The sequence below is a fragment of the Perca flavescens genome, chromosome 4 (assembly GCF_004354835.1).
Source record: "Perca flavescens isolate YP-PL-M2 chromosome 4, PFLA_1.0, whole genome shotgun sequence".
Classification (NCBI taxonomy): Eukaryota; Metazoa; Chordata; class Actinopteri; order Perciformes; family Percidae; genus Perca; species Perca flavescens.
This window is the reverse complement of record NC_041334.1, coordinates 36,241,282-36,261,056: the sequence shown is the minus strand read 5'-3', so window position 1 is coordinate 36,261,056 and position 19,775 is coordinate 36,241,282. Positions and strand designations below refer to the sequence as shown.

Sequence of the window (19,775 nt, the reverse complement as noted above, 5' to 3'; positions counted from 1 at the left end):
AATTACATGTAGGGGGGCCTAAAGCCTTCATGCATACCTTTTTTGTATAGAATAGTAAGCTATTAAAATAGCCTAATAATTGTTGGCATGATGTGGCACAGTGAATCCTTAGGATTGACTGTATCTGTGGATGGCTACCTTAGTGACTACCTTATAGGCCAGTAAGTAAGGAAGAGGATTAGGGCCACATGTGAAAAATGTATTGAGTTCTGAGTTTAAAGTCAGAATTCGGAAAAAAAAAACTTAAGAATTTTTTTTTTTTGATTTTAAAAAAGAAGTCAGAATTCTGAGAAACCCCCAGACCCCCTGTTCTAAGCAATTAGCCTTCTCAATTAGCCTTGAAACTTGTCAAGCTTATATCTATGATGTAAATGTTCATGACTAAAAAAAAAAGAGCAATAAAAGAGAAAGTATGGGATACCGCCTACCCCCCACAGAGCCTAACCTTGGCAGAAGATTGCATGTTCATGTAGGACTACATTGCTCATAGTAAGACTCTCATTGAGGAAAAAAAAAGGGTTTTGGTGAATTTAAACGATTTCAACAGAAAATTCCAATTCCTCAACATATACATTGCCTGACAAGTGATCTCGAAGATCACACCCCAGCTATGAGCTAAAGATGGAGAGAAGAACAATAAATCAAAATACAATAATTGACGTCAGTTCACTCTTTAATCTGTATTCACTCACATGACAATACATAACATCAGAGACAACAGTCACTTGATTATGAAGGTGTCTGTGGAGATAATGGTTGCATTTCAAACTTGGAGTCTAAAAATACCTCATTTCTGCAACCGTTCAAATTGAGTCAAACCCAGACCAGCGTTCCCCATCAGGGAAAGCAATAACTATGACCTCAGTCTGTTATTTTGGTAATGGCTAATTAGAAGGGGCTTGTTTCCGATTAGCTCCTAATGTTACTTACACAGGCCATTGCCCTGTTTCCGTGCATATTGAGTTATCTCTCAGTGAGCTCCCCCCTCTCGCCATGGTGCGCTGCTAGAACAACTGGTTTGACTTTTCCAATCAATTTGTTTTTGTCCTTGATCACATACACAATAATGTCAGTCCATTATTCTTGCTTTTTTTTTAACCCAGTATTTGTCACCTACTGTATGTTTCTAATTTAAGTGAACACTCCACTGAAATGGTCCTGAGACATTCCCAGGAGAAAGAACTGATATCTGGATGAATGGCTTTAATTATTCTGAGAAGAAGTGGCTGTGGTCGGGGCGCCTGGATAGCGTGTGCCCCATGTACAAAGGCTCAGTCCTTGTCGCAGCGGCCCCAGGTTGGACTCCGACCTGGGGCCCTTTGCTGCGTGTCATTCCCCCCTCTCTCTCCGCTTTTACATCTTCTATATCTATATAATATCATCTATATAATAAAAGCCTAAAAATGCCCCCAAAAAAATAAAAAATAAAGTGGATCTGGTCACGCCTACTTATCTGTGGACAATGTTATTCCTCTGCTTTCTTCTGTACATTTGATTATTAATTATACAAGAACTAATATTAATGTATAAGGACGTGTCCTACAATAAGCCCTCATACCTAACAAAAACATATCATTTGTTTTGTCTTTCAAAACAAAATTTATGAGCGTTTTCTGAACTGGTTCCATATTGGTGTTTGTCAGTGCAGCAATGTTACAAATGACTGTTATAAATAATTAATTTAATAAAATAATAATAAATAGATAAAAATGATACATAAGAGTGATCTGATCTGATTGTTAATTTTTTTGCTGAGTTTAGGCAACTAAATCTACTTAGAAACAACAACCGGAAGTTTCTGCTCAATCAGACGCTTCGTTCACCCAATCATGTATCCCAACCTTCTCCCTAAATGTGGGCAACGCCAAGCTTCACCACATATTATTTGACTGAAGTCTTTTTCCCGACCATATTTAGTTCCTTCCAATAGCCAACTGTGCGTTATCTGTAGCTAGCCGAGCTCACTGAGCTGAACTCACCAGGAACTCCAGTTGTGTTTTCTAGTTTGTCTCTTTTTTTTTTCCTCCTTGTCTCTGTATATGTGGATACAGCCTCAGGATAAAGGGCCGGTCACACCAACCTTTTGTGGTGGAATCAAAGCATTTCAATGGAATTGCCAATACTAATGGATGCTCTCACCGGAGTCAAATAAATCTGTGTGACGTGCTCATGTCTAGTTCATCTTTGGTGAACTTTGTTTGTGCTGTTGACCAGAGGCGGGTCTAGAAGGGGGGGGGGCGGGGTGGCAAACGCCCACCCCTGAAATATTATTCCTGTATCCCTATTTTCCTTTTTCTCTTCTGTGAAAATCTCAAGTATCTCAATATCAATCTTGATGCTGATCTAGTTTGAAAAATATTGCATTTTACAATTTGTGTAAAGTGAACTCAAACCAAAAAAGCCCTTTAATATACACTCAGAAATAAATGTGATTTTTGCGGCTGAGAGAGATTTCATATCTAAGTTATAATAACAACAGCTTCCAGGCAGTGTTTATATCCAGCATTGGTCTTGTTACATAAGTATGTGTTACCATTTACTATATTCAAATATAAGTAATCTAATGAGCTGCTTGCAGACGTGTATAATAAAAGCAGAGAAATGTTGACAGTGCTCAGTAACTATATTCAGAATTGTCTCTGTTTGCTGAAGATGTATTTAAACTGCACGCCAGTGCTAAAACAGAAAAGCATCTGCATGTGTCCCATCCTGTTGACTCCGATTGCTATAGAGAGAGGATATACTGTCATGTTCATCAGCCACATACGATGTGACGCAAATGGAGGCAGAGTGGTCACTGAACACCTAGCCTAGAGACTTTGTGGTGAGCGAGTGGCACTGAAATGCAACTTCCTCTTGCGCCGTCAGATCCGCTGTTTCGGTTGAGTTGCAATCTGGCTTCGCTCTCTGCAGGAACTCATGAACCCCTCGCTGGGTCAGCTGAAGTAACGGATCAGGAGTCCACTCTCATTTTTTAACCCTTTAGCCTGCTTTTAGGATTTTGAAAAAAAGATGTGTTGTCATAGATAACTTACATGAAGCTTCCTGTGACCATAATTAGTTAAATCAACAACAAAAACAAATCTGTAGTTTAAATGACAGATTTTGGGGGGTTGGTATTTATGTATGAAAACAATCAATGGCGGACCAATTCTCAAAAGTGAAAGGAATCGTGCACATGCTCATCAACCATGCGTGAGAAAGTGTAAACTATAGCCATAGTCCCAGCTTTCTGGCTCATGGTTGCTGTTCTCATTATCAAGAAGCTTTCAGCATAGCAGCTTTTATCTGCAGCTGCAGGCATGCTGTCACACTGCTTCAGGTGTTAGAACAGCTTCACCAAAACCCATAGTTTATACAATACAGCGTCAGAAAACACATGCACAATATCATAACCGATTGTTTTGGGGCACTTGCAGGCGGTGGATTTAGGCGATTATTCTCTTATAACAATTGAAAGTGAACATGCACGCTGTTTTGATCATTCTACACTGTCTGTGTCTGCATGATGAATGTATTATAAGAAATGGATACTGGACTCCAAGATGGTGCCCATTCATTTGAATAAAAATGTCTCTCCCAGCGGCTCACTGCACACATACATTAGTGTTTCTTTTTTTTGACACTGCCTGCTCAGCCCATAGACTTGACATTGGGATGAAGTCACTCACGTAAAAAATAGCTTCTCTAGGCTCCGGGTTTTGCACATAAAGAGCATTCATGGTACAAAACTTCATAATACAAAGACTGATAACTGACCTTGTTTTCAGTTTTAGCTGTCCTGTTAACAGTTTTACAAGTGTCTATTTTATAATGGCAGTCTATGGGGAAATGCTTATGGCATTCTGCAGGGGATTTTTTGTTGCAGTACCACGAGTGGCCGATGGGCAAATTGGCAGAAAGGCTGAGTGGCTAAACTGTATCCACATGTACAGTGCATGCAGTCATAGTAAGAAGGAAAGGTCAATGAGGGTCCGCAGTGGAAAGGTGTCATTTTCTGGAGAGCATGAATGTATTTCGTGGAACTGAATATTAGAATTTGATCATTTTGTATTCTAAGAGAAGTGTTTATGCTGACGATAAAGTAAAGATCAGGGGGTCACCACAAATAGTAGTTTATTATTTATGGCCCATCAATATCTACTGTAGATTCAATCATTAGTTTTTCACATGGTCAAGAAAAGTTGACCTGATGGTGGCGCTAAAGGGAAGATCAGGACCTAAATTGATATACCGACATGTTTATCCTTAGGGCCTGCATATTTCTAATTAAAAAATAAAATCTTTGAATGGTAAAATGTATTACACGTTAAAGGTGCTGTAGGTAGGATTACAAAGATCCAGGACTTAGCCAAAAAAGTATAACATCAACAACAACCCAAAACGGTCTCCTAAGCCCCTCCCCCCACAAGGGAGAATGCGTGTGCATGAGCAGTGATTGACAGGCAGTTAGACACCCCCCAGCCCTGATTGGTGCATCTGAACAGGGAGCGGTGAATTTTTGAAAATGGCACTACATGCTGTAGGTGGTGCCAGAGGAGCTGGATTTTTTTTTTATTATTACCTGCTTCATGTAGTTCTACTGGAACATAGGGTCAGTTTCAGCAAATATGACAGAAAGTTAGTTTTATAAGTCTTACCTACTGCACCTTTAAATGTGCTTCATATGGATCTGAAATCATATCCATCTTTTAACTTCTTTGTTTAAGCGTTTTTGTTTTTTTTCATCTTTAATAAGCCAAGATAAGATGTGCCAAGTATACTTTGAATGTTATTTATGGATCCAGTGGGAACAGAGCTTCCAGAAAATCAGCAGTGCTTCACAGGCTTCAGAAAGGAACTTCTCAAGTGCCTTCCTCCGCTCATCCCCCCTGCAGAGGGACTCATCTGTTCCTAATATTACACACTTGTGCTTTGGAAACCTCTGTAACTAATGCATTATGCTAGTCCATCTGAAAAATCCTGAAGGCTTTATAAAAGATCTATCGCAGATCACACTCTGCAGATATTTTCAGGTATATTTACCCAGGAAACACATGATTACACATTGTCATTACTTGAGAATATAAAATGTAATGCTGTACATTAAGAGCAATTATATTCAACCATAGGCCAGTTTTTTTCCCCAGCATTCTTCATTACTGGGCAAACATTTTACATGGTGGAAATCATTCTTATATTTTTGATTGTTTATTTCTTTTAAATCTTTAAATAATAGATTTATAGAACTGTATTGGAAAAGGGATAACAATGGGATTCTCAGTGCTAAAATTTGGTAAGTTGAATATTCACATTTCACTTGTTTATTTGGCTCACATCACAGAAGAAATGGGGAAGCGTATTTTGTGATTTATAGAACTGTTTGTTTTGGAGTTGTAACAAAGAGCTGATGCCATTTTTTTTAGTAAGTTTGGGCTAACAAAGATACAGCAGCTTGTGTTAATACTTATTTGGCAAAAAAAAAGTCTCATAATATATACAGAAATGTATGTTCTGTTGGAGTATGACAGATGCTTTGATAGGTATTGGTTTCCACACAGTAACGGGGATCCATGGTTCGGTGTGCATGCTTCTCATAGTATTAGATGATGTTACGAGGTCATATTTATTGGGATTTACATGATCCTTGTACATACATTGTTATGTACAGCAGTTTTATGAAAAATCATGAAATGTTTGCTATAAACTATGAAATGAAAAACTTAAAGCTACATTGTGTCAGAAATTCTCCCATCTACCGGTGAAACTGTATATGACAACCAACTGAATATTACTTTCTAACCCCAACTTTGTGTGTCGCGTTGTCGTTTTAATTCTCTTTTTAACTTCCTTGGCGACTCCGTTACATGTCCTTGAGAATAGGCGTGATCCTCCATCTTCAACAGGCTTTCAAATCTGCCGGCAGTCGCGAGTAATCTCCCTCTGGCATTCGTCACGGTGCCACTGAGTGTAAAAGCACAAAAGGCAGAGGTATGTCCCTCTTTGGCTAACATATTTTCAAGATGGAGGCCGTTATTCGAGCAACTCGCTCGTATGGGCCATTGACATATATAAAATGGGCTCGTATGTATTCTGAATGATTCTGAATGGCAGATTCTACGCTTACGAGAATACTTTGATTAGTTGGTGGAAGTAATTACACATGAATGAGCACATATTTGTGAAAGAACAATGTTTTTTTTTTTGCTAAGAATCAACTCAAAAAATTACACAATGGAGCTTTAAGCATTCATCAGGGGGCCAACTATTTTTGTTGCAGGCCAGAAAACTGCTGTATACACTAATACATATTATATCCATTTGGGACACAGAACTCATTAATCTCCTCACACCAGTGTTTCCCAATGTGCACAAATTCCTTTCGGAATGTATAAAGCAAAATATTATCACCACAGAACACAGTATACAGTAGTATAACCCTATCTATTTACATTGTTGTCAAAGATGCAACTAATTTACAAAATAGGCTTTAATGTATATAATATTGTTAGTTTTACGTCCAACTATAAGAAAATATGAAGAGACAAAGATAATTATGGAAATAAACTGTGTAAGAAGTGATGGTAAAAGGCTCGATATTTCAGTCATAATGAGTCTCCTGCTGCTTTGTAAAAATGGGTGTCTTCGTCTCTGTCTGTTAATGTAGCTTATTTATGAAGCTACGTTACAACAGTCAACACTTTTAGAACAGTGTTAGGCAACTATGAGCTACAAGATAACTAATGCTAATACAGAAAGACATTTTCAATACAATGGGAATTCCCCCCAAATCTTTATACACATTGCAAAAATAATGATGACAGCAATCATTATTGCATATAAGTTGTTGCAGAACAAGTTGTTTTTTTTCTTATCCTGGGAAAGTCATTTGGTACACGGTCACATCAATTATTATTATTACGCTTAGTATTGAAGAGTCAGTAAACTAGTCTCAGGCAGACATGCAAAGCAGCCATGCCAAACCATAACTTCTAACTAAAGATCACGTCCATAATAATAGAAGACTTACATGTTCATTCATGTACTAACCAAGAAAGAAAGGTGTAGAGGGCAGGCTTTCTTTCAATAATTATTTTTAATAATAGCAGTAGCAGCAGCAGTAGTAGTGGCAACACTAACAAAACTTGTAATAATAATAATTATTGTTTTTCTTTGGTCCAGAAGGGCAGTTCAGCCAGGGCAAAGGCCCACTGTCTGTATACTCTGTCTGCACATCTCTGCCATGACGATTTAATTAGCTACTGTGTGAGACTGCAGATTTAGGTCAGACTTTGTTCTGAGACTTTGACTTAGTTCATATAAAATGGGGATTTTCTCTCTTGTGCAGTTTTGTTGTTTTGGGTAAACCCGGGTTCCACGGACCGACATCCTGTTTCTAACCTCCGTGTGAGAACTCAGAACAGCCTGCTGTGAGAAAACAAAGCAACACAGGTATTGGTTTTCCTTCATGTACACATCAGCAGTTTGTGATAAAGATCTGTTTAGCAACGGCAAATATTATGCCCATCACTATCTCTGTGGATCTACTTGAGTTTTTCTGCATTTGATTAACAATCGCACTAAGTGAGACATTGCTTGTGTGGCACGACATGTTAACAATCAATTTGGAGAGTCATACTTGTATACTATTAAGAGTGTATTTCAACAGCTGACGCTTGTGTTGTGCAATACCAATCGCACATTAACATGTTTATGCCTGTGAGGATGTTGTGACGGTTGAGCCGCTGTTCTCTGTCATAACAGACCGACAGGGCCGGAGTGGTTATTTGGTTCACACCATCTGTCAGTGGCATGCTAGCAAAGACCAGTGTAGCCTTGTTGGTTCCCGCCACAACCCTTACCAGTCCATAAGGTCACCCTGAAATCTTTCCAAACAGCCCTAAAAGTTACTCATTCACTCAAAGCGCTGGAGCCACAAAACTCCAATTCCCCTCATGAAAAGCACAATAAGTCACTGATGTTTGCAAGAAAAACAAACCATACCATTGGCGTATAAATCACTTGGGGGCTAGACTTCAGTTTTGACAATATTACTGACTCCCAAGGGACTTGCAGGCGCATGGGAAACCACAGCGAGATGGATAGTGTATTCCTTTTGTAAGTACATCATGTTTCAGCGCAACATTAAAAGGCATCCTGAACGGCAATAACTCATCTTTGCAGTTTCCCACATGGCCCTCATGTCTTTCACATATCTAAAGAAGAGTGGTGATGATTACTAAATGGCCCAACTCCAAAGCCCTTTACAAAACACCCTCATCACACATGCTGAAAACACGATCCCTCTGTTGCCTTACAACAAAGGCTTCAAGTAAGAGGGTTCAACAAAGAAACCCAGGACCACTCTGTTCATGTCAATCAAAGCATGCATTACTTTGCGCATTTCTTGTGCATCAATTATGGGATAGATAGTTTTAAAAGAAAGCAAAGCTTTTGCTGATTTTCTCTTTAAGGTCCCATGGCATGAAAATTTCACTTTATGAGGTTTTTTAACATTAAAGGTCCCATGGCATGAAAATTTCACTTTATGAGGTTTTTTAACATTAATATGAGTTCCCCCAGCCTGTCTATGGTCCCCCAGTGGCTAGAAATGGCGATAGGTGTAAACCGAGCCCTGGGTATCCTGCTCTGCCTTTGAGAAAATGAAAGCTCAGATGGGCCGTTTTGGAATCTGCTTGTTATGAGGTCATAACAAGCAAGGTTACCTCCCCTTTCTCTGCTTTGCCGCCCAGAGAATTTGGCCAACCCATGAGAGAGAGATATCATGGCTTTCAAACGAGAAAAGTGGCAGTTGGTCAAGGCCACACCCCCACCCTCCACCTTGCCCCTCCCACTCTCCTCCTCAATAGCTTCAGACACAGAAATGGCACATACTAAGAAAAGCTCATTGTGGGACTGGCTCTAGTGGCTGTTATTCTGCACCAAAGCTGAATTTCGGGAAAGAGACTTCAGATACAGTATTAGGGGACCACTAAAGTCTATATAAAAGCATCCAAAGAGCACCATGTCATGGGACCTTTAATATGAGTTCCCCCAGCCTGCCTATGGTCCCCCAGTGGCTAGAAATGGTGATAGGTGTAAACCGAGCCCTGGGTATCCTGTTCTAACTTTGAGAAAATGAAAGCTCAGATGGACCAATCTGGAATCTTCTCCTTATGATGTCATAAGGAGCAAGGTTACCTCCCCTTTCTCTGCTTTGCCCGCCCAGAGAAGTTGGCCCACCCATGAGAAAGAGAGACATCATGGCTTTCAAACAAGCAAAGTGGCAGTTGGTCAAGGCCACACCCCCACCCTCCACCTAGGCCTCCAAATAGGCGTACTTGCATTGTTGTCAAGAGTTAGATGAGATGAGATGAGATTGATATCACTCTCATGTTTGAACGCTAAATATGAAGCTACAGCCACCAGGCTATCAGTTTAGCTTACCATAAAGACTGGATGCAGGGGGATACAGCTTGCCTGGCTCAGGAAGGAGGTAACAAAATGCCTACCAGCACCTTCACAGCTCACTTATTACACTTTACATTTTGTTTGTTCAATCCGTAGTATAAAAAACTCACAAGGAGTCACAGCGTCCCGCCAAGGAACAGACCACCACATAACTTTTGGCAAAAAACTTTCCAAAAATGTCAAACTATTCCTTTAAATCAGAATCAGCTGGTGCCACACAGCTAAAACAAAAACATGCAGGTCTGGGGGGGGGGGGGGCATTTCAGTCCAGTCTGTCCTGATCCTTCACTCACAGTTTAGGTTGGAGGACTGGGATTAAATCTTATCTCTTCTGGGACGTTGTCTGTCTTTTGGGACCCAACATGGACTCATCTAAGCCCCCTCCGTTGCCACCTCACCCAGCTTCGTGGAAAACATTCCTAAACAGACCAGCCCGAAAAGATAGCATATCAGTTCCTTTAACAGACTGTACCACCAAGCATCCAAACGCTTCAGTCTCTCACAGCTTCACGCTTGCTCTGACTCCGACACCAGTCTATCAAAACAACTGCTTATTTATTTTCACTCCATTTTGAGAGCAAACATTTCTCCGAGTGAGGCACTCTCACAGTAAACAGCCATACGCAGACAGGCAGGTTGTTTGTTACTGGGCAGAAATGATAAATCACAGGCGGCGCGCGTTGGCCCAGAGGTCGCGAGGCTGGTTGTAGCTGGTGGGCCGCTGGTTTGATTCTGCAGTGTTGAACACAATATTCCAGGATAATACTGCAATGGTACCCTGAACAAAAGTGCTAGATTTGTTATCAAGGTTGAGCTCTGAACTGTGAAATTATATATGGCCATGTACAGCTGATGTTCATCAGCATGAAATAACTCCAATTACTTTGTGAAAACTGGCCCGAATAAAACAGGTGTTAAAGTAAAACATAAGCTCTCTTTCTCATTTTTCATCCATTTTTTTTTCCCCCATTTGTTTGAACATTTCTTCTCTCTCTTTTTTTTTTTTTTTTTTTTTTTTTAAACCAAGCAATGACCTAAAGAGTACCTGCAAAGAAAAGTATGTAATTGTACAGTGAGAATGGCCTATGGAACCGGCTGTGTATATACACAGTACAAGGACCTTTGACGTGACTGCACAAGGAGTTTTTCTTCCACTCCATCTAAGACAACCCATAACATCAGTGTAGGATTACCTGGAAGCTCAGACTCTCTCTGTCACACTTTGTCCATGAAGTCTTTGATAAGCCCTTGTTTTTAGTTCTGGATAATGCACATATGGAAAGGTTTTATTGAGCATGGCATTGCATAAAACTGGATTTCCGAAAGAGGAGGCAACCGGTTGGAATGGGTATCTAATCAAGGCAGGGTCTGAACCAACAGGCTATGTGCTCCTGCCTAAGCAGCGGAGGCTATTCTCTTCCTTCACTGAGCACATCCAGTGTGTCCACTGGCATTTCATTTACAATTCAAATACATTCAGTACAGGGCCTCCTGCTGGGATTGAAAATGCACTCAATTGGAAAAGTGATAATGTGTGTAATACCTTGCTTTCTTTACATAAGGAGTGTGGTGAGAGGTGTGTTCAAACAAGACTCCCGCGGTGGTGTCTCAAATATTCATTTTCAAACCGCACATTGTGATCGGTGTTGATTTTCCCCAACTTTTACCTGATCTCCTCCTCATAGTGTGTTGGAACTTGAAAGTCTCACTTGTGGTTGCACTCGTAACGTCCTTCCAAAGTTGCTTGTTTTCACAAGGGTTGTGCATGCCTGAACGCTAACTGTCATGTCAGCTTGTCTAACATTTAAGTAGGGAATTTGGCAGTTTATCACTTAGAAATATTCAGGTGAGAAACATAGCTATAGGGCTTCCTGTTCTACATTGTTAAATTACATTGTTATCCCTATACACTATGTAGGCTGCATCTAAATTCAAGACTATGCATGAAAACAAATAAGGGCCTCCTAGGTCAAGCAGGCTGTATAATGTAGCCTATCATATTAGTCTAAAAAAGTTTTAATCAGCCCATATTTCGAATCAATAAATGAAAACATGTTGTGTAGAGTGGTTGCAAGTAGATGCATACGTTAAACTACCTCTTTTAAAACTAAAAAAAGATTTTGTCATGCCTGTCTCTCAACCTCATATGCGCAGTTAATAGAGTAGTTACGGTAGAGAATTCCTTTCCCCTAGACATGCTGCCTTCACTGACTGTTAGAATCATTGCATTTGCCGGTTTAGGTCACGTGACTAGCGTATGCGAGTTTATATTTTATATTTGCGTGACAAAGACCACGTATGTAGTGTTATCAATGGACCATAGGCCTACAAGTTTGGCATTTTTGTAGTTTTACATAATTTGTAAGGTATAACGTTTAGGTGTCATAGCCTCTAACAACAATCAACTTTGTCCAGATTTTTGTCTTTTTCATTTTGCAGTTCCACAACAAGGTTGTTTCTACTTAAAAAAAAGTTAACTCAAGTAATTACATTTTAGGCTTGCAAACTTCTAAAACTTTTAAAGTGTAGGCTTACGAGGCGCACCTGAAGGCACCAAAAGTCTCGGTCAATTAGAAGAGTTTAGACAGTGAAGGGAGCGTGTACTTGTTAGTCGGTCTGTGAGCGCTCCACCGATGACCAGCTAAAAAACGCCCCACTGCTCCGACTCAGATCTGCGGGGGTGGGGAGTCGACAAGTTTGGATTTGGACTTTGAAAACCATGGGATTCGAGCTGGACCGCTTCAAGGGGACCGTGGACCCGGATTTTAAATGCAACTTGTGCAATAAAGTCCTGGAAGACCCGCTGACGACTCCGTGCGGTCACGTCTTCTGCTCCGGCTGCGTGCTGCCCTGGGTCGTCCAGCAGAGCAGCTGCCCCGTCAAATGTCAGCGGATCTCCGCCAAAGAGCTGAACCACGTCCTGCCTCTGAAAAACCTCATCCTGAAGCTGGAGATCAAATGTGACAACCACGCGAGGGGCTGCGATGCTGTGGTGAAGCTGCAGCATCTGGCCGAGCACGCCGAGATGTGCGACTACTCCCCGGAGAAGTGCAGGAATAAAGGATGCGACGAGGTGCTTAGCCTCCGGGACATGGATGCTCATATGCGGGAGACATGCGACTACAGACCGGTGGGGATATGCGAGAGCGGCTGCGAATTGACGCTCACTCATAAAGAGAAGAAATTAAACAGCCACTGCTGTGTGAGAGCCCTGAAGGCGCACAACAGCGCGCTGCACTGCAAAATCATCAGCCTGGACAGAGAGTTCAAGAAGCAGACCATTAAAGCCAACAAGAGAGAGAAGTCACTCCTGGCGCAACTTTCCGCCGTGCACACCGAGCTGCAAGTGACAGCTCTGAAATATCAGAAGAAATTCACAGAGTACAGCGAGAGGATCGATTCCTTAACCAAGACCGTGGCTTTCTCCTGCAAGGTAAGCCCTTTCTACTTTCAGGGAGCACAAGCAACCCCCCCCCTTCTAATCCACAGTTACTTTCTCCCTGTCACTGAGGGAAAACCCTGCAATAATTAACCTACTAGTATAAAATTTAAAAAAAGACACCTACAGGACTACCTCAAACTAGTTTCTATATGATTCCCAAAAGTACATTCTGATAGTGTAGACCCAGGCAGGAGGCCTTTTTTTCTCCTTAAATATGTATCAGAAATATATACAGTATAGTTTGGTCCATCTTAACTGACATCCTGCTGTAACCAGGCCCACAACTGTTTCAGGGCCTTAATATCACTTTTAAATGCTGTATATTTCTCAAGATGTTTGCTTGCTCTCTGGGACTCAGTATCTCAGTTTACTGGACCTCCATGTTGTTTGGATAGATAGGCCTACACTCGCAGATGAAAGTATAACTTATTGAGGATTTATCTGAGGATTGCACTGCATGGAGATCCAGTTTTCGGGAGTCCTGCAGTGCTCACAAGTTAGTTTCTTCACTGTCTGCTTTGAGACATGGATGTCAGCTGTGCCTCTGGCCAGCTGGCAGTCAATGGGGGGAGGGCCAAATATTTACTGCAGTTCTGTACACAACTAGAGCCAGGTTGCAGTTATATTGCCTCCTCGCAGCATGCTTGTTTGAGGTTTTCTGTCATCGAATGTTCGAGACAATCGTAACCTATTAGAATCATGGGCGTGGAAGAGTTACTGGCACCACAGTTGCACTGAGTGTTGTGGAAGACAGTGAATATCAGTATTTTGGAGGGCTAAAAGTCCTCTTTAAAATCTCAATGTTTTGTGGATACACACTGGGATGATGAGACAGATTTGATATTTCTTCCCATCCACCTACAGTGATAAAATATGTAGGATTTCCTGCTGGTCACTGTTTAATCATGTATCTAAATCAGGCTCATGTTGAGGAAAGGGTCCATGGACCCTGGTGTAAGGGTGTTTTATGGTTCAAATTTAAAAACCTAATGCCTCCTTTTTTAATGACCAATTATCAACATCATAAAGGATACAGGAGTTCATAAGTCGGTTAATAAATTGAATTAGTGTATGGTGGTTGCTCTGCTGCTGTGATCAGCAGAGGGGAGTGGTCCCACTGTAATCAGGCTAAGTTATAAAATCTGTCCAAGAACAGGAGGAGGAGCTTTTGATTGGGCACACACTGCTGACAGTGTTACATAAAGTAATGTGGATGAATGGGAACCTTTCTTGGATGTTGTCCTACTTAAAAAAAAAAAAAGTTTATTTTTTCACACATCTGCAAAGTTTTTTTAAGTGACATATTTCAAAGACTTTACTCTTTTACTCTCTCATTTATTTCTTTTTTTTTGCCTTTTTTTTCTTGGTGGTTTCATTTGTTTGTTATGGACTCAGTTCCCAGTAAAATGTGTTCCGGTAGACTGGTAAATTGCGCATCAAAAGCACTGATGCGGGGAAATGGTGAAATCGCTCATGCTGGTACACAGAAGCTTGCTGGGCCAGTAGCACAGCTGATTATCATAGTTTGTTTGACAGAGGCATTTCAGTCCTACCACTGAGATATATACCGTCAGTGTATTAGCTCTACTAATGTTAACTACTACTAAAACGCCTTGAACATACATAAAAGATACCGGAATTATCCTGGAAACCACTCTCATGAGAGAAAGAGCAGGTCGGGAGAAGAAGAAAGTACATTTTGTGGATGATGTGGTTTGTAGGAAAGCTTCTTTTTTTTTCTCGAAAGGCTCATTCATTGGGTCCAGTCAAGCAGAGAGCAGGATTGTTTGGTGGGAGAACCTCAATACACTCATGGCAATATGAAACGGAGCATCACAAGTGGGATTAGCTGTGGGAGGCGGGCGACTTGCAGACTGCCACTGAAACTCTCTCAGGGCCTAACATGATGTCAGTGATCAATTGTTATCAGACTTGGTGACACGTATTGCCTTTCCAACTTCTCTCACAGGGGATATTTTGACTTGTCGAAACAGGAACAGCCCAGGTAATGACATGTATGATGGCTCTGTTCCTTTTGAAGCCATGCTAGTGAGCCAGCATTCCCAGTGCCATGACCCTGGAACAACTAAACGCATTGCATCCGTTGCTAGCCATATTTCACAAATCCAAATTTCCGTGGTGAGAAGTGTCTAATGCAGATTTGTTGTGACATATTTCTTCCTCGAATCGCTGTCAAAGAGGGAATGTAGGCCCATCGTGACAAGTAACCTACTTTTTTTTTTTTTTTTTTTGTGCATCTCCGTCATTCCTCGGCTTAGGCTTCCTGAGCCAGATGGAGGATTTTAATGTCTTCTTTTATTATCCAGGCAGTGTGACTGTGAGGGAGATCAGGATGACCTGGCTATGTGGAATAACTGACTTGAGTTTCCAATAATAGTCCTAACACTTTTCAAACCGCTTCAGTGGGCCAGCCAGAGCAATAAAACAAAGCAAAAACAAAAAGCTCAGCTCTCCGTCTGGTTGACTTGAGGGCTGCTAGAATGCTGTCACACTTTCCATTCAGCCTCAGATCTCTGTTTTGAACAGAGTTCCTCGTCAGCTGCTATGGATGACCGTGTTTTCGCTACTTGATGCGATAAAGGGTGTACATCACAAGACATCAAACCGATTGAGCCTCCATTGAATTGGATTTGGGTAATCATGGGTTTAATCTCATAAGGCTAATTGTGGTATAATTTTAAAAGCATGAATCTATGTATAATGCAGTCCATTAGTTATCTCGAACGCATAGGTGCCAATTGAATATGACAGAGATCGCATTAATAAAAGTTATCCAGAAGTAGGGCTGGGCAATATATCGATATTGTATCGATAACGTGATATGAAACCAGATATCGTCTAAGATTTTGGATTTCGTAATATCGTAATATGACATTTTGTCTTTTCCTGGTTTTAAAGGCTGCATTACAGTGTGACGTCCTTTTCTGAACTTAACAGACTGTTCTAGCTGTTCTATTATTTGCCTTTTCCCCACTTAGACATTATGTCCACATTACTGATGATTATTTATCTAAAATCTAAGTGTGAAGATATTTTGTTAGAGCACCAATTATCAACCCTAGAATATCGCCGCAATATCGATATCGAGGTATTTGGTCAAGAATATCGTAATATCTGATTTTTCCCCATATCGCCCAGCCCTACCAGAAGTCACTGAAAACATGAGTTTTGGCTATTATATTTGAACGTAACCCTTCGACGAAAGACATTGATTAAGCTGCTGCTTCATTTGTATGCATACGTTAGCCTCACTGGGTAATAATCCTCTTAATTGATTTGAAATCTACCAAACCACATCCTCTACAATCTGAAATTTCAATCACCAGGCCACAGAGTCTCTGCCTTTTAATCACAGGCCAATAGTTTGTGAATTAATATTTTTCTTCTTTTTTATTCTGCATAACAGTACCTACACTATAATTACATACACTATATTAGGAGGCAGACCGAGGGGAAGCAGTTTGATGCAGGACAGACTAGGAAAGTGTGACTGTTGCTGAGGTGAAGACTCGCTGTGAGTGTGCCAAGTCACCAGTAAGCAACGTTGCACCGCTTTGTTGTTTGCTCTCTTTCCTCAGTAACAAACTGCCCCATTCTTCTTTTCCCATTAAAGTTAATGTTAAACGTTTGTTTACTTGACATAGGTTCCATGTGATGTCAGCGTGGTTTTTGGTGGTAAGGACAGGTTTTTTTCATCACCTAGGCATACCTTTTTGTTTTAGTAAATACACAACCTCCTGAAGAGATTAACTTCATTCTTGGGGATTAGAGCTTCGCTAGAGTGTTCACAGATGTGGAAAAAAAACTCTCCTTAATTACTCAGAGTTCATTTTAATGGCTCTCGCAGACCAAATGTTAAAAACACCTTTTAAAATCCATCCAATTTGTTTTGAGGCTTGTGGCCGATTCAGTATAACTCAAGTGGATGAACTAGCCTGTTACCTTTTTTTTTTTTTTTTTTTCACTTGATGCCCAACTGTCTTCTTGTCGACAGCAACGGCTGTAGTCACTTTAATGTGGAAGCATGTGTCGCTAATGCTGCCCAGGCACAGTGCATGAGCACACATTCCTGAATGGCCTGACATGCACATGATGGTCTTTTTAGAATACATGGCAGTCAGGGCACTGTACATGCCAAGCTTTATATTTAGTCTCTCTATGTCGCAGCATACTGGAGTGGCAGCTGAAATTATGTTACCTCATAACTAACTCCCCTCTAAGTCCTGCTTGAAAAAAACCGATTAAGAGCTGACTCTGCGAGTTTCCCAGAGGTTTTCATGTCATGTTGCCACTGAGTAAGTGGTTCTGTTGTGTATTAATTTACATAGGACAACAGTTTGTGAGAGGGAAGGGTTGTTGGCTCTTTGGACTCACTGGTCACTTCTGGCCTTTGGGCTGGCTAAGCCTCGGAGAATGGTAAAAGTTAGGTCTGACTGATATTCAATTGTAGTTTTCTTTTTTTTTTTTTTTTTTTTTTTTTTTTTACCAATATTGGGATTGCGACTTAAATTGCAATAGATTTCTTTTTTATGATAATAAACTCTAGGCATACAGTTTTAAAGATAATTTTTACCAAGAATAATCACAAACTTATCTTGAGGTCCTCCCAGAGATCTTTCTTTCCGCAACTAGTCAGTTGGGGAAAAGTGAAGTTTGAAGTAAACTTGGCAAGTTTTCCATAGAAGAGCTGCTCAATTTAGCCGACATTCGTTAAGATATTACATGTCATTACTCAATAACATTCAGATATAATTATGACATTTAGCAGTGGCCCTCTATTTGTTAATAACAATTACAATATCCAACTAACAACCCCTAATTCTACTATTGACAGCTCAGCACTGTAGCAGCTTAAGCTAACGTTAGCTTCACAGATTTACTGTTTGAACGGCTTCATAGCCCTAAGTACCGAGTCGGGTTGAGATTCAGAGCTTTTTGGTTGATAAGCATAACGTACCTACATAATGTAGCTAAAAGTTTAACCATGCAATTCCAACAACTCTGTCCGCCACCTCTCTGTCGTTTACTTTGATAACTACAGCGCTAACGTTATCTGTTCGCTACCTGTCTGTCTTAGTTAGCTGATTAGCTAGAATGTTTAATTTGAGAAAGACTCGCCAGCCTTTTGGACTTTTTGTGTACTAAGCGAAGTTATCTTTTGCCGAAACCATCTGTGGCTTATTCTTAATAGCGCAGACACAGGCAGGCAGAGAGCTTATTAACTAGAGAACAGTCCGTAACAACGTCAGGCTCTTCTTTGTTTCGCTAACTCACAGAATTAACACCAATTAGCTACAGCTAAGTAGAATATGCCAGCGATATGTCAGCGGTGTGTAAAACTTTAATTTCCTACACACAGGAAGAAGAAGCTGTTAACTATGTTATATTGGCTAATTTAGCTCTTGCAATTTGAGTTTCAAACTGTGATTTTGATATCAATTAATTAAATAATGAATTAATTGTTCCGCCCTTGTGAAGGTATAAATAGAGAGGTGCCATTAAGCCACAGTTTTCACAGTTACACTTTTACACCACCCCTTATGGTGTAGCCTAGAGGAGGCTGTTTGTCCTTTTCGTGTTAGTAATGCATTATCATGTTATAACCTCCTGCCATCTCTGTGTTGACGTGTCTCTCCTCTGTCTGTCTGTCTGTAGGAAGGCGAGACTTTAAGCTTGACGGTTGTCCTTCTTCGTGAGGATGGATCTCTGGGTTTTAACATCATAGGAGGAAGGCCATGCGCGGTAGGTTGAAAGCCGAGCGTCTTGGAGGTTTCATCTCCCCCCGGTGATCAGCCAAGTGTCCGATGGCAACCCAGGAATGAATAGCACATACTTGAAGCACTACAGGCTTTCTCATTACTGACGGACACAGCTTAGACAGTCATGCATGTGTTTTCTAGTCTGCGGATAGATGGACCGCATCTATCAAGTTTATTGTGTTTATATATTGGTCGGGTTTAGCGGATTTGGCATTACAGATTAAAAAAACTATCATTACTTTTATGAGAGTTAAATCTGGGATTATGGCTTTGGCCGCAGTTGTTGTGTCTCTAATTGAGGGGATTTTTGGCGGTGAGGTAAACGCAGAGGAGAGGAAAGGGTCTTTTCACAGCTACTATGTTTTCTGCCTCGGGGTTCTGAGCTGAAAGTCATTAATGATGCCACACACTCCGCTGAGTGAAGGGTTGAAAATATCTCAACGCTGGTTACAGCTCTTCCATACATGGAGCTTCTTTCTGCAGCGGAGGTCCTATTGAAATGCTTTTCCCCATATCTGTTTCATCAACTGTTACAGGGCTTTTTGTTTTTGTTTTTTTTCCACTGCCACAGTGACGCACTTTTCTGCAGCGACATAGATTACCATAGTAAAACTTTTTATAGCGGGAAACTATAAAAAGATCTACACATAAAAAGCAGTGTTTTTTACCAGAGTAGATTTGCAACCTTTCTCGCTCTTGTGACAGAGCCATGTATCAAACCCAACCATAAGAGAGCAGAGATAATACTTGGCTTTCGCTTTCCCTGCTCGCCTCAAATCAGCAGTCTGTGTAAGAAGCTATTCATTAAAATGGAAATAGCTAATATCCCCGTAGCCCTTTGACACACGTGCTTTATGTGGCTGTTATTCTGGCATGGCTTGGTAAGAGCAATCAGCTGCCAGGTTTTGTGGTCTCTGGAAGAGCTAGTTTGTCTACAACTCTGAAGATAGGGCTAGTTGTAAAGCAAAGTAGTAAGTTTGTCAAAAGATTTGTAGCAAAGCATTGCCGAGTTAACACTGTACTGTACATGATGCCCCTGAAAGAGGAAGCAGACCGGAAATAATTCATTGAAGTTAGCGCTGTGACTTCTGAGGTTTCTTTAA

General features: G+C 40.8%; 1 protein-coding gene across 2 annotated transcripts in view; it reads left to right on the top strand.

Annotated features, from left to right (window-relative positions):
- The first annotated feature begins 12,031 nt into the window (after positions 1-12,031).
- The window catches only part of pdzrn3b (PDZ domain containing RING finger 3b), a 108,555-nt gene continuing 100,811 nt past the window's right edge, over positions 12,032-19,775 (top strand). Inside the window, exons 1-2 of one of the 2 annotated variants that reach the window (XM_028576656.1) lie at positions 12,032-12,883; positions 18,569-18,655. In XM_028576656.1, coding sequence (XP_028432457.1) covers positions 12,170-12,883; positions 18,569-18,655 — 801 coding nt within the window. In that variant the 5' untranslated portion in view covers positions 12,032-12,169. The remainder of the gene's footprint in view (positions 12,884-18,568; positions 18,656-19,775) is intronic. The other variant, XM_028576658.1, reaches the window with a different exon arrangement.